We start from the raw sequence: 15,450 nt of genomic DNA on the forward strand, positions 1-15,450 counted from the left end.
CCCTTAGAAAGGTTGACATTACACATCTTGATGAAGGTCAGGGTACCCCTAGAAAGGTTGACATTACACGATAAGATGAAGGTCAGGGTACCCTTAGAAAGGTTGACATTACATGATAAGATGAAGGTCAGGGTACCCCTAGAAAGGTTGACATTACACATCATGATGAAGGTCAGGGTACCCTTAGAAATGTTGACATTTCACGATAAGATGAAGGTCAGGGTACCCTTAGAAAGGTTGACATTACACATCATGATGAAGGTCAGGGTACCCCTAGAAATGTTGACATTTCACGATAAGATGAAGGTCAGGGTACCCCTAGAAAGGTTGACATTACACATAATGATGAAGGTCAGGAAATGTACCCTTAGAAAGGTTGACATTACATTACACATCATGATGAAGGTCAGGGTACCCTGTTGAAATTACACGATTGACATTACACATCATGATGAAGATGAAGGTCAAGGGTACCCTTAGAAATGTTGACATTTCACGATAAGATGAAGGTCAGGGTACCCTTAGAGAAAGGTTGACATTACATTACACGATAAGATGAAGGTCAGGGTACCCTTAGAAAGGTTGACATTACACGATAAGATGAAGGTCAGGGTACCCTTAGAAAGGTTGACATTACACATTGTGATGAAGGTCAGGGTACCCTTGGAAAGGTTGACATTACACGATAAGATGAAGGTCAGGGTACCCTTAGAAAGGTTGACATTACACGATAAGATGAAGGTCAGGTACCCTTAGAAAGGTTGACATTACACGATAAGATGAAGGTCAGGATACCCTTGGAAAGGTTGACATTACACGATAAGATGAAGGTCAGGGTACCCTTGGAAAGGTTGACATTGACAGGTCAGGGTAAGATGAAGGTCAGGGTACCCTTAAGATGAAGGTCAGGTTGACATTACACGATAAGATGAAGGTCAGGGTACCCTTAGAAAGGTTGACATTACACGATAAGATGAAGGTCAGGGTACCCTTGGAAAGGTTGACATTACACGATAAGATGAAGGTCAGGGTACCCTTAGAAAGGTTGACATTACACGATAAGATGAAGGTCAGGGTACCCTTAGAAAGGTTGACATTACACGATAAGATGAAGGTCAGGGTACCCTTAGAAAGGTTGACATTACACGATAAGATGAAGGTCAGGGTACCCTTAGAAAGGTTGACATTACACGATAAGATGAAGGTCAGGGTACCCTTAGAAAGGTTGACATTACATATTGTGACAAAGGTCAGGGTACCCTTAGAAAGGTTGACATTACACGATAAGATGAAGGTCAGGGTACCCTTAGAAAGGTTGACATTACACGATAAGATGAAGGTCAGGGTACCCTTAGAAAGGTTGACATTACACGATAAGATGAAGGTCAGGGTACCCTTAGAAAGGTTGACATTACATATTGTGACGAAGGTACAGGTAGCCAGATTAAGAATGACATTAATTTATTTAGTTTTCATTGACATCATGGTACTCAAATGAAAGATGACATTAACTTTGTTTTCAATGAGGTCAGGGTGACCTATTAAAGGTCAACATCAGATTATTCAGATACTTTTATCCAGGAAGATGGAGAAGATTTCTATGAGCTTCTCAAACCCTTCAAAGACTGACATTATATTTCCTAACAGAGATCAAATGTTGCAGTAATGATTCTGTTCGAGGTTAACAGTAAATTTCTGGATTTATGAAAATATCATCCTCCCGATAAGGGTAAAACTGTGTAGAAAACTGATTGGTCTGGTGGAGTAGGACCTATGGCAGATGAAGCGGTGGTGAGTGACCTCAGCGTGAGAGTCGGACAAGTCCAGATGGCAGTTCCTGGTGTGGTCAGCCCCTTCCGTCTGTATATATACAGCTGATACCAATGTATACTCCCTGGTTAAACAGGAGGTACTACAACCAGGCCGCAAACACTGTATACACATACCGTATCCTCTGTATTAAACGCCCGGTTCCAGTATGCACCTTGACCAACTTTTAGGCCAGCTTGTTGTCAATCTTTGAAACTTGACCCAGGTAACTGTAATAAAAAAAAAAAGATTAGTTTCATCAATATTTGAACTAAATTGGTTCACTATTGCTCGATTCAAATCAACAAATTTAAGTCCTGTATTGTTTTAAAAAGCACTCCCTTTGTCAATTTCCTAAACACCTGCTGCTTTTATTATGGCAAATATGGTAGATTCTATCTGTATGTTTCTCCCTGATTCCCAGCAAGGGCGGTGTGGTAGCCTAGTTTTTAAAGCGTTGGCTAGTCACGCCAAAGATCCGGGTTCGATTCCCCACATGGGTATAATATGTGAAGCCCATTTCTGGTGTCCCCTGCCGTGATAATGCTGGAATATTGCTAAAAGCGGCATAAAACCATACCCACTCACTCACTCACTGATTTCCCAGCATGATTTAGAAATGGGATTCTCTGAAATTTAACTGTTTCAAAATTTTGTCTCTTTCATTGACCTTAGATACATAACAGGAAGTAACCAAACCTTCCCATAGTACACTCTTAAGTCCTATGTTATATTACTGCACCTGATCCAGGTTAGAGTGGGTGAGTGAGTGAGTATGGTTTTACGCCGCTTTTAGCAATATTCCAGCAATATCACGGCGGGGAACACCAGAAATGGGCTTCACACATTGCACCCATGTGGGGAATCGAACCTGGGCTGGGGGGGTATACTATGGCCTAGTTCAGAATATACCCCGGGGTATAAACTAGGCTAGCCCAGATTATACCTGGGGTATAGTCTGGGCTAGCCCAGTTTAACCCCGGGTATAGTCTGGGACAGGGGTATACTCTGGCCTGTTACACCGGGTCTTCAGCATGTCGAGCGGACGCTTTAACCATTAGGCTACCCCACCGCCCCGATCCAGGTTAGAATCAGTCTTCAGTAACCCATGCTTGGCGTAAGAGGTGATCAACTAACCAGATCAGGTGGTTAGGCTCACTGACTTGGTTGAATGTCATCGCATCCCAATTGTGTAGATCGATGCTCATGGTGTTGATCACCGAATTGTCTGGTACAGACTCGATTATTTACAGACCGCCGCCATATAGCTGGAATATTGTGTAGATCAGCGTTAAACAACAAACCAACCAATGTTATATTTCTGACCCATGAACGTACTTGGCTAATAATCTGGCCGATTTGTGCGAGGTAGTTTAACCTAGATGTCCGATTTTCCCTCAGGACCAAGTTTCTAGAGCAAGTATTTACTGTGTAGTAGATCAGTAACTCAAGACAACGTCCTGACTGCAATCAGGTGGTCCTGCTCCTCCATCACACAAGTGTAATGTTCCTCCATCACTCCATAACTCAGCCATCTTCTTTTCCCAGATGAGGCAATTATCTAATCTCCAAGGAGGGCTTGTCTGCAGACTCATCTAACTTCAACTAATTCCCAATAGAATACCCCCATACAGCTACTTGTAGATCTTGGATGGAATTGTCGATGTGCATGTTGTTTGGTGTGGCGTTCAGGTTTGGGTTCTGGTCGTGGTTTTTTACATGTGGTTGATGCTGGTACAGTTAGGTTCTGGGAATAATCCTAACATGGATAATGATTCCAGGGCTTTGAAATGAAGGGGGCGATAGAGTAGCCTAGTGGTTAAAGTGTTCTCTCGTCACGCCAAATACAACAGTTTGATTCCTCACATAGTTACATGCCCTTTTCTGGTGTCCCCTGCCGTGATATTAGTGTTTGAAATCGGAAACCAAATCCACTATCGATTATCAGAGGACTTGTGATGAACGATTATCGATTATAATCAAAATATATACGTTTTTAATGTAATCACCAATTTTAAGGGTTTTTCCCCAGGTTTTTTTCTAATTAATGTTTTTTTATAACGAATACTGTCATGCAATGAAATGCAAGAAAGACACTGGATTTGTAATTGAATAATAAAAGTGGTTAAAATTTTACAATGCCAATTGCTTTACACTGTTGAGCGCACGTTTGTTCGTGAATATTTGTCAAATTTAATGGTTAGTTTACTTCATTCCATGTGTGTTATACTAAAACAACACAATTCCGATTCATCGAAGATATGTTTTTTACAATCAATAATCATTTCTAATCCTTCTTTTGATCAATTTTCGATTATTTTCGATCATCAGAACACCACGTGATATTGCAGGAATATTGGCGGCATAAAACCATACTCACTCACTCACTTGAAATGAAATTTGGTACTTTTGGATATTTGGAAATATTATTTGATAATTTCTTTCTATGAAATTTATATATATTCAGAGACTAAGAATTAGTCTACCTCAGGTTCCTGAACCTGAGGAAATCTAGACTTACTTCGTTTGGGATTTAGCATTGCAAGAAGGGACAGGCAGTAGGGAAAATAATGTGGTTGAGGGACTGTGAGACAGACTATCATCTATGGTACAGAGTAAGAAATGACTAATTGTTGGGCTGATAACCATGGCGTCTAGAAATTGCCATTTTTGTTTCCATCACTACAACATCCTCTTCCATGATGAAAGGTTAACAGATTCCATCACTGTTGAAGTAAGATCCATTTATGTTTACAGTGTGATACCAATTCATATCACTGATAGAACATGTCTATTTATTTTCATTGGTATCATTACAATCAACAAATTGCACTTTTTATCTATGACACTCTCCCTCAATCTGTCATAGTGTCTATCATATGTTTATAAGGTCGAAGGTCAGAACATATGTACAGTTACCTATAGGCACTCCTAATTTTTTAGATGCTCACCAAATTTTGTTTATGTTGCTGTTAAAGGGGAGGTGCCAGTTGTAAATTATGAAGCAATTGAAAATGACTGCAGTAAGCTTTAAATACTTCAGCTTATCTTTGTCATATTTTGTTTATTGCGTACATTAATCATACATAAATACATCATGACCTTTACAAGTAAGTATGTCAAGGTCATGCTACAAGGTCATGTTGGGTTATGAACCTGAATAATGGATATTAAAACGTGTGTGGTTTGCCCCGTCTCATCATAAATTGTGAAAAATGTGTATATAATTGTCAGAATATTTATATATCATGTGGGGGGAAGGCCATTTACCTCTGATGAAAAGGGCACCTGGGTTCGCAGGTTATCAGCGTTCGATGGAGTTTAGTGATTATCTGAGGCTTTCATCGTGTGATAAAACACAATTAACGAGGATGCTGCCGCTTGTATCTCGCCTCCATGATTATGAATGATGACAAGTGGGGTTTTCTCACCATTGGATAGCTCGCTCAATAGAGTTGCTCATTTCAAGGTTATATTTCAGTAAGAAAGTAAGAATATTGATGGATGTTCGGATGAGAAAGCCACAATAACTCGGTGCGCCTAGTGGCTGCAAGAGTTGTATACTCCCCAGGGAGTTGAGATTGATAATATGATGTGCCATTGAGATTGCCATCCAATGATAGAGGGGAAAAATACCAGCGCCTTGAGCAAGCACTAGTTGCCCGGATATGTGTGCTATATAAATATCCTATAATAATAATAATATCATATGTTAAAAAGGTTGTTTTTTCATCTGGGTGGTTTTCTGGATTGATAATCAATTCAAGATATGATGTAATATTTTCTAAAAGGTAAGGGTTGTTTTGATAATTTGAATAATTTATCAAATTCATATTTTAGTACTGTTATAAATATAGATTAATTGTGAAGACAGGGTGGTAGCATAGCCTAATGGTTTAAGTGTTCACTTGTCAAGCCATTGAATTTCATTTCATTCCACTCATTGTACAATTTGCCCACTCAAAACCCATTTCTGGCGTCCCATTGCTGGAATATTGTTAAAAGTGGCATAGAAGCATATTCACTGACTGTATTTGAGAGTTTGCTGATCTGATTTAATAATTAGATGGGTTTTGGGTGTGTATATCTTTGTTGTAGTTCTTCATCTTTGTTAGATTTTGAGGCTATTTCACTGTAGTTATTTTTCTTATCGATTTTATTGGCCATGGTTAAGGAAACCTTGTTTGAGGTTATGTGTGATTCCTATGAAGCAGAGAATGCACCTCCACCCCTTTTTGACAGAACTTTCTGATTCCCAATGCGATGTTTTGTTTTGGTTTGTTAATTGTTTAACGCAGCACTCAGCAATATTCCAGTTATATGGCACAGTATATAACTGAGTCCGGACAGACAATCCAGTGATCAAATTCATGAGCATCGATCTATGCATTGGGATATGATGACATGTGTCAACCAAGTCAGCGAGCCTGACACCCAATTCCATTAGTTGCCTCTTACAACAAGCATGGGTTGCTGAAGACAAATTCTAACCTGGATCTTTACAGGTTGGGACATTTTGCACCCAGCTGTTGAGTCCTACAATTGGTATTTGAGGGGTTGGGCCCCATTCTGCTCTATTTGATCTTGTCCCAGCCCTAATAAGTACCCTCAGCCCTTTCCCTAATATGATATATTGATATGAATGAATGAATATGATAAAGATGGCTGTTCAGTCAAATAATTGGCATATGTGAGTAAAATGTTGGAGTGTATTTGGGAGAAGAAAAATCATATTACTCATGGTGACAAAACTTCTGAAATGAAGGTATTGTGAGAAATATGTCAAGGTTATTAATCATGATAGAACTGAGATGTGATATTCTGGATAAAACCTGAACTAGCCTTACATTACCATCAAACTACAGTCAAATCCCGATGAGTCGAATGCCGGTGTCTCAAATATTATGCATAACTCGAAGTACCTGTCGGTCCCAACCATTCCCTGTTATAGTTGTCATCATTTGAATACCGGTTACACGAACACGTCTCATAAATACACACGATGACTCGAGAAGGAAATTTGGTCCCATGAGATTCAAACAACAGCAATCTTGTATACATAAGCCGAAGTCAGTCAATGAGAAGTTGATTGGTGTAGCAAACTGATCCAATTAACAAACCAGCGCGGCTCACACCTTTCCGCCATTGACGGGTGAGTTCAAAAGGCAGATTAGTGATTTTACGGAAATCACTGTCTGTGGTAATCAGACTGGAACTGATAAGGTGCCCCTATTAGTGATATGGAAATCATTAGATAAACAAATGCTTAGGCGGAGGAATTAGGACTGGATCATCTTTTTTTCTACCCTCATAGGCATACCTATGTCTCGAATACATCGATAAGTCGAACTTATTACTTGGTCCCCAGCGATTCGACTCATGGAAAAAATTCAAATTAAGGCAACAAGAAAAAGACCTTGAACAAAATACAAGAAAATAGGGAACACCCTATGTAACATACACCAACACGTTTTTCTGTTTTTCTGTTTACATAACCCTGTCCTGAATCTTCCATCTCTATTGTCTGAAGAGTGCCTTCTGTTGGTAATTAGCACTGTAGGTTACATTTTCTGGAATGTTGTTTTGGAACGTTTTGAACAGGATTCATAGCTATCCCTTCAAGTCTGTTTGTTGTGTTAATCGACTTGATGCAGAGCAGATTTCTCACCTGGTGTTCTTTAAACAAAAAGTGGGAGATTAATCAGAATCCCCATTCCTGGTCTAATGGAATCGGTGTTTAGCTGATTCCAAAAATTTACCCGCAGTTATCACTATCCATTTGTTATGAAGATTCTTCGGATTTCTAAAGTTCCATGTCTTTTATGTTTTGTGTTGATGTTCTAATCACTTTCAGCTTCGTTTCTTGCTTATTGTGATTAGCCGTGCCTTGTTCAGAGGCAATAATTGATTCAAGGGCAGATTCTAGGTCCCCAGTGCTACGGGCTAGGCTAAATGTGGATTATGTGATTAAAATTGCTTCTGAGAAGGAATAATGCATGGAGGAATGGTCTGATATGGCCCTGGGTGCCAAAGCGATCTTAGTACTAAGGTGACCGTAACTCCCATACCTTAACATAGACTTAAGACAGTCTTAGCGCTAAGGCGACCGTAACTCCCATACCTTAACATAGACTTAAGACAGTCTTAGTGCTAAGGCGACCGTAACTCCCATACCTTAACATAGACTTAAGACAGTCTTAACATAAGACAGTCTTAGTGCTAAGGCGACCGTAACTCCCATACCTTAACATAGACTTAAGACAGTCTTAGCTTTTAATACACCGTAACTCCCATTACCTTAAGACAGTCTTAGACTTAAGGCGACCGTAGAACTCCATACCTTAACATAGACTTAAGACAGTCTTAGTACTAAGGCGTCCGTAACTCCCATACCTTAACATGGACTTAAGGCAGTCTTAGCGCTGTAGTTGTTTGTACAACGGCACCCTGATGTAAACTGTGGCTGCAGTATAAACTATGGTTGTAACTTACACTACACTTTTAACATTAACTATACCTGTAGCATAAACATTTAATACAAAATCTGTCACATGAACCAAACTATCATAATCTATTTAAAAAAAAACTATGACTGTTACACAAACTTTAACTATGGCTGTTAACATAACTGTAACTGCAACATAAACTTTGACTTACATAAACTGTAACATTAACTATGGCTGTTACATAAATTGTTCCTCTAACACAAACTTTGTCTGTTACATAAAACTTTAACTGTACCATTAACAATGGCTGAGAGACAATAATTGATAGTACTTTGCACTGTAGCCTTTCTCTGGCTGTTGCATGAACGATCTAAGTAACATTACCTGTGCGCTTATGATGTTTTATTGTAACTTTCCAGTGTTCTGCCACCTGTGGTTCTGGCCAGAGACAGAGGGTGGTGGTGTGTGTAGACCAGGCTGGAAACACCCAACCCACCACCACCTGCAGCAAGAAGATGCCTCGCAACACCAAGCGATGTGCCCGAGGTCATTGTCCCCACTGGAACAAGGGGCGATGGAGCAAGGTTAGTGTTTTGAGATCTGTCGTCACCCAACATGGGGCAATGAGCACAAAGTAGATCCACAGTGAATCATTCCAGCTGAATGAAGGACTTGTTGGTCACAAGATCAGTGTCATGACATGATGTTCATGCTGTCGACCATTGATTCCCCTTGTTCAGACTCTGTTATTTATGGGTCATCATCAGTTTGGCTGTCTGTCTTGCTGGCTGGCTGGCGAGTAACAGGATCAGGTGGTCAGGCTCACTGACTTGGTTGACACCTGTCATCGTATCCCAACTGCATAATCAATGCTCATGCTGTTGATCAGTGGATTGTCTGCTTCAGACTTAATTATTTACAGACTGCCACCATAAAGCTGGAATATTGCTGAGTGTGGCATAACACTAAACTCACTCACTCACTCACTCATATTTATGTGTCTGTGTGTCTGTGTAGATCCTTGAGGATCTGTGTGACAACTGATTTTCCAGGAACCCATGATTGACAGAACTTATGGAATCAGGTTGTCAGGTGACCCATGGTGACCCATGTCATCATATCCTAACTGCATAGATCAGTGTTCATGATGTCAGTCACCGGTCTGTCTGGTCCAAACTCGATCATTTACAGACCAACGTCATATAGATGCAATATTGCTGAATGCAACATTAAAGACCAAACAAACAATCCCCAACAGGTCATTGCGATATAACTGGAATATGATGACCTAGCATATATCCACATTACTACATCTATGTCTGCATCACTAGCTTGGCAAGAATCAAGATATATGGAACGACCCACCTGACTTTAGAATGCACTAAGTATATCTGCAGTCATTAATAGGACAATGAATAAAGAAAGTCCTCCCCCCTGCAACCATTAATCACTGCCTCTGGCAGCTTTCATATGCAGTTTGTGTTGAAGATAATCTGAAGTCCACCTGAGTGCAGCATCAAGTCGTGATGTAGTTTTGTTGTATCAATATTCATGGGAATCTTCACAGAACTCTCTATCAGGTTGTTCAGTGCACAGTTTCAAAGATCATGTGCAAAATCACACTGAATGTGCAACTGTTTGAGTTAAAGGCACAATGTCACACAATCTTCTCTTAAAGAAAACATACTTACTATCAGACCTCAGGAAGCTACCATATAACTTATTCCCCCAAAATTATGTATTTAGATAACAATATTAAATTAAAAGGTTCAAAAAAATTAATGCAACCTTGCATTAAATCGACTCTCGTGCCTCCTACCGACCGAACATTAATTCATGTGAACCCCATAGAGTTATGTCCCTTGGAGCGCGCTCTTTATGAATATCGTACACACAACTTGTGATTGAAACTAGTTTGGCAAACACTGACAACACCATGTGCGACAGTTTTCGATGTACAGAGCAATTGAGTCAATTCCATGTATGAAAAGTGTTCCCTGTTTGGAATCAGTTCGTCTCAAAGTTTCAATTATCGATTTCAGGCAAGTTGTAAGGGATAATAAGTCTTTTATTGCAACAATAGGAAGCTAAAGTGAGTGCATATGCCCCAATATATATATAATATAGGCCAAAATATTGTCGAAAATGTGTGATATTGTGCCTTTAAAGACATGTACAAACATGTGGCTCCGTCATAGACAGAAGACAGTGTCTTAGGGATCACGGACACTGCTAAACAATTGGCTAATTTTGTGGTCGTATGGCTGGTATGAGGTTGCAGACATGTTTCCAATGGCTCTGTGCAGGAGAAAGTAAGATCCAATCAGGTTCTTATCTCACCTCAACTAAGAGGAAGAGACGCTAATGAGAAATATATGTTGTGGCCCATCATCTCCGAGCCATCATGTTGTCTCTATCTAAATTAACTGCTTAGTGTTCCATCAGGTTGAAGCAGAACGTTTTCAAATCAGTGTTTGTCTATCATGGAGCATATTTGTTTGTTTCTTTGATTCAGTATTTTTTTAAAGAGAATAACGTTGGTTAAAAGATGAAAAGAAAAATTAGACTGGCAAAGTTTTCAAAGGTTGCATGCAGGATTGACTGAGGTTTAAAAAGATTGTTAGGATTGACTGGGGTTCGAAAGAATTTGGGGCGGTGGGGTAGCCTAGTGGTTAAAGCGTTCGCTCATCACGCTGAAGGCCCAGGTTCGTTTCCTCACATGGGTACAATGTGTGAAGCCTGTTTCTGGTGTCACCCGCCGTGATGTTGTTGGAATATAGCTTGAAGCAGCATAAAACCCATCTCACTCACTCACTCACTCCAAAGGTTTTATACAGACCTGACTGGAGGTTACTAAGGTCTTACACAGGATTGACTGGAGTTTACAAGGGTCTTACACAGGATTGACTGGAGGTTGCAAAGGTCTTACACAGGATTGACTGGAGTTTACAAAGGTCTTACACAGGATTGACAGTTTACAAAGGTCTTACACAGGATTGACTGGAGGTTACTAAGGTCTTACACAGGATTGACTGGAGGTTACTAAGGTCTTACACAGGATTGACTGGAGGTTACAAAGGTCTTACACAGGATTGACTGGAGGTTACAAAGGTCTTACACAGGATTGACTGGAGGTTACAAAGGTCTTGCACAGGATTGACTGGAGGTTACTAAGGTCTTACACAGGATTGACTGGAGGTTACAAAGGTCTTGCACAGGATTAACAGGAGTTTACAAAGGTCGTACACAGGTTACAAAGGTTGATCCAGGATAGTCTAAAGTTAAATTGATTTTATGCAGTATTGACTGCAGGGGCGGAAATTACCCATTGCCCGACGCCCGAGTCCAGTGTTTTTTCTGTCGGGCAAGCATATTTGTCTATCACACTGTACTGGTGTCCAGTTGATTTTCCAATGTTAATTATGTTGTTTATTTAAAAAATCAACAAGAAACTCGGCCAGTATAGTGGAAAAATTATCAGGGCAAGTGATTTTAGTATTTTTACTTGTGCCACTGTACCGGAGTACACTAGCAATTTTAAAGTTATTTCCAGCCCTGGACTGTAGTTGACAAGTTTCATGTAGGACTGAGGTCAAAATGGTTTTATGATGGGGCTACAAATGTTTGACCCAGGATTGACTGAGGTGAAAAGGATTTGATAGAAGATTTACTGCAGATTTAACTAGACAAAATGTATAGTATACAAACATTGTTGTTAGATTGATAACCAAGTATCTAGGTAGCAAACAGAAAATTATACACATATTCTGTTTTCTGTCTCGGTTCGTCGTACATCTGCACCTATTGTTACTTTGTATAAGAACAAATATCGTCAGTGAATTGCATCAAAAGTCAAATTGATCTTCTTCAAAGCTAAGCATTTCTATTTTTGTTTGTGGTTGTGCGTCAATCCATGCCGTCAGTTCCTGGTATTCCAGACATCGGTCTGGTCTGGTTTTCTCGGTGTCTACATGGAACAGGTGTGAGGAAGACCAGCCTTACTGCTCTAGGGTAGTGCACCTCACACTCAACACAAAGTTATCGTGATTTCAATCTTTTATTTTGGTTGAAATGTAATTAAGTGAAGCACATTTTCTTGAAAGAAATTTCCTTTTAAAAGTTTAATCTGTAAATTTATCTGCAGGCTTCCGACAATTTATTTCAAATATAATTACATGGTGTCTATCTTTGGACAAAAAATCCCATGTGATGTTATTCCCAGAGTTTGTTAGTTTGTATTTCCCAGTTTTTGCAGCTTAATATCTATATATATTTGGTAGGGGTTAAAGGTGAAGCGATGTTGTTGGGATTGTTTGGTTAAGAGGTAAACATAATTGCTAATACTGTTTAAATTACAGTGTGTTTGTTTGCTTTTGTCTTACATGTGGTATTTACTTCCGAGAAGCAATTGTATAGATTGATGCTCATGATGTTGATCACTGGATTGTCTGGTCCAGACTCAGTTATTTACACACTTCTGAGAAGACTTTGTTATAGATTTGCAGTGGCTTAAAACTTAGCTCTTTACTTTCTTATGTATTTTTGAAAAATCTGTGAGATAAGTATAATACTAACGTACTTCATTTTATGATTACATTTGGGCTCCAATTGGTCAAAACAACAAACTGAAAAATGCAACAATTTTCCAAATTTTTGAATAAACTTAGAATCAATATCATGTAAAATATATTTTTAGGTAGATTGAATTAGAATAATTATAAAAATTCACTTGTCAAGTTTTTCAGTATGGTTTATCTGACAAAACTGTGTTGTTAGTCAGTGGTCAGGAAAATGGTATTTTTCTCAAATTTTCGTCTGGGAATAAACCGATATTAGGACAAAAAGTGAATTCCTACAGATCTGTACCAGTGCTGCCAGTGTTGGGGGAATGAACGGAATGGGGCAGGTCGACCTTTCGCTGTATTACAAAATAAAGACACAGGCCGGAATTTCGCCGCTACTGAAGTAGGAGGCTTATCTAAACAGCAGGACAGAGAGAACCGGCATCAAATAAAGCTCTTTTGTATAAAGGAATATAAAAGCATGGAAGGGGATATACAAATATCGCTCTGCAGATGGAACTGATCACGATGCTGGACTAAAATAGCCAATCAGACATGCTGATGTGGAGATATTGGGACATGTACGTAAGAAACTTGACGTATGTAGGAGAATATTGATGGAATGATTGCTGAACTTGAGTGATGGTTGCCATACTGTGTGTAACTGATTTTAGTGCCATGATTATCAATGTGTTCTGAATAACACCATTTCACCTGTGACTTTGATCTGAGTATAAACTGAAATTCACTGAAATGAAAATATGTTGTTGTTGTTTCCTGTTATTTTCTTATCAACTATCATTTTGTGACTCCATTTTGAAGTAATGTTAACTTATTGTTGTCTTACTTGGATGTTCTCTGATGTTTTTCTTTCTGGTTCTCTCTGAGTGTGTATGTAGATCCTTGAAGATCTAGGTTCAAACTAATTTTTAGGAAAAGAAAAGACAAATGCAAAAGCACTCCATATTTTATCGCAAAATGTCAATTTGTATATGACCCTCACCAGATAGGTGTATAAACTTTTGATTGCCTTCCTCAGATGAAACTGACCCAGTCTTCTACAATGAATGACCAATCCCTAATTTTTATAAATTCAGTTAATTAAAATAACACTAAACATGTCATCATATGTACACAATATACTTTAGATGGAATTAGGACGGTGGGATAGCCTAGTGGTTAAAGTGTTCACTTGTCACACCAAGGACCTGGGTTCGATTCCCCACATGGGTACAGGTTCGATTCCCCACATGGGTACAATGTGTGAAACCCATTTCTGGTGTCCCCCACCATGATGTTGCTGGAATATTGCAAAAAGCTGCACAAAAACCACTACTCACTCACTCACTAGTTGGAACTAATCTGAACAATTCAGAAAGCCAACGCAACAATATCATGCCGATCCTGGAGATATGGTTGCCATTCAACCTCCGGTGTCAGTACAAGATCTTGATGTACGTGTACAAGGCCTTGCATAACACTGCTCCAACATATCTCAAGGAGCTCGTCATTCCTTATTGGCCTGCGCGATCTCTTTGATCACAATCTGCATCTCTGATCGCTGTGCCCAAAACAGAGACTGTAATGTACGGTGACAGATGCTTCAGCAAGATTGCAGCAACACTGTGGAACGATCCACCATCTATCTGAGAAACTCAATATCTTATGTCATAATTAAAAAGGGAGCAAAAATCCATCTCTTTAAATCGGACTACACTCAGTAGCATTTGTGACTCTTTCTGTAAAGCACCTTAGAGTGTTTTAGTACCTAAATCATATATAGAAATTTGTGTCATTATTATTATTATTATCATTATTATTATTATTCTAACAATCAACTTTCATCGAAACAAATCCAAACGTCTGAACCTGACGACACCTGAAGCAATTTAACAAAAGTTGAAGATTCAGTAGACATTCCTAAGCTGCTGTGTGATGCTAAATGATGAAGCCATCAAGGCAATAACCTCAGAAAGTCAGCTTGTTCTGTAGAATCATGACCTTAGACGACCTGGTTTCATTACCGCCACAAGAGAGGATCCATCGGAAGCTGTCGGAGGTTTAGAACTAAAGGAGACGCCCCTTCAAGTTCCTCAATTACCTTCTCAATCAATGTCGGGAATGCTAAACAAAAACTCCACAATTTGTCTTTGAAATGCCACCTGTTATATATAAGGCTCACTTAGCAAGGTGCATACTGGGTAATGTTTGTAAACTATTTACGGTTTGAAAATTGTTTCTGGGGTTAAATAGTTTCGAGGATTGAGAGTTGACATAATTAAGGGGAAGATTTACCTATCGCCATCTTGTTTTAGAAGGAAATGAAGCACCGATTTTGGAAACGATTTATCAGGGGTAAATTAGATTTTTGTTTAGAATTTGGGACATACTTCATGGTTACCATTTATAGTTTCAAACTGTCTATACACGTGTTATTGATGGACTTCGTGTATGTACAGTGATGCTGGGGGGAACTTGTTGCTGATGCTGTTCGTGTTAGTGGTTATTCTTCTGTGTGTTTCACGACCATAGGTATTCTGGGATAGATTTGGGGCGGTGGGGTAGCCTAGTGGTTAAAGTGTTCGATTGTCACACTGAGGGCCCGGGTTCGATTACCCACATGGGTACAATGT

The 15,450-nt window shown here is 39.3% G+C and overlaps 1 protein-coding gene across 1 annotated transcript in view; it reads left to right on the forward strand.

Annotated features, from left to right (window-relative positions):
• LOC124289733 (A disintegrin and metalloproteinase with thrombospondin motifs 9-like) overlaps positions 1 to 15,450 on the forward strand; it is a 158,828-nt gene that overhangs the window by 125,775 nt on the left and 17,603 nt on the right. Inside the window, exon 29 of the mRNA XM_046726378.1 lies at positions 8,675 to 8,839. Coding sequence (XP_046582334.1) covers positions 8,675 to 8,839 — 165 coding nt within the window. The remainder of the gene's footprint in view (positions 1 to 8,674; positions 8,840 to 15,450) is intronic.

This window comes from Haliotis rubra, unplaced genomic scaffold (genome assembly GCF_003918875.1).
Source record: "Haliotis rubra isolate DU_JTF1 unplaced genomic scaffold, ASM391887v1 Scf448, whole genome shotgun sequence".
Classification (NCBI taxonomy): Eukaryota; Metazoa; Mollusca; class Gastropoda; order Lepetellida; family Haliotidae; genus Haliotis; species Haliotis rubra.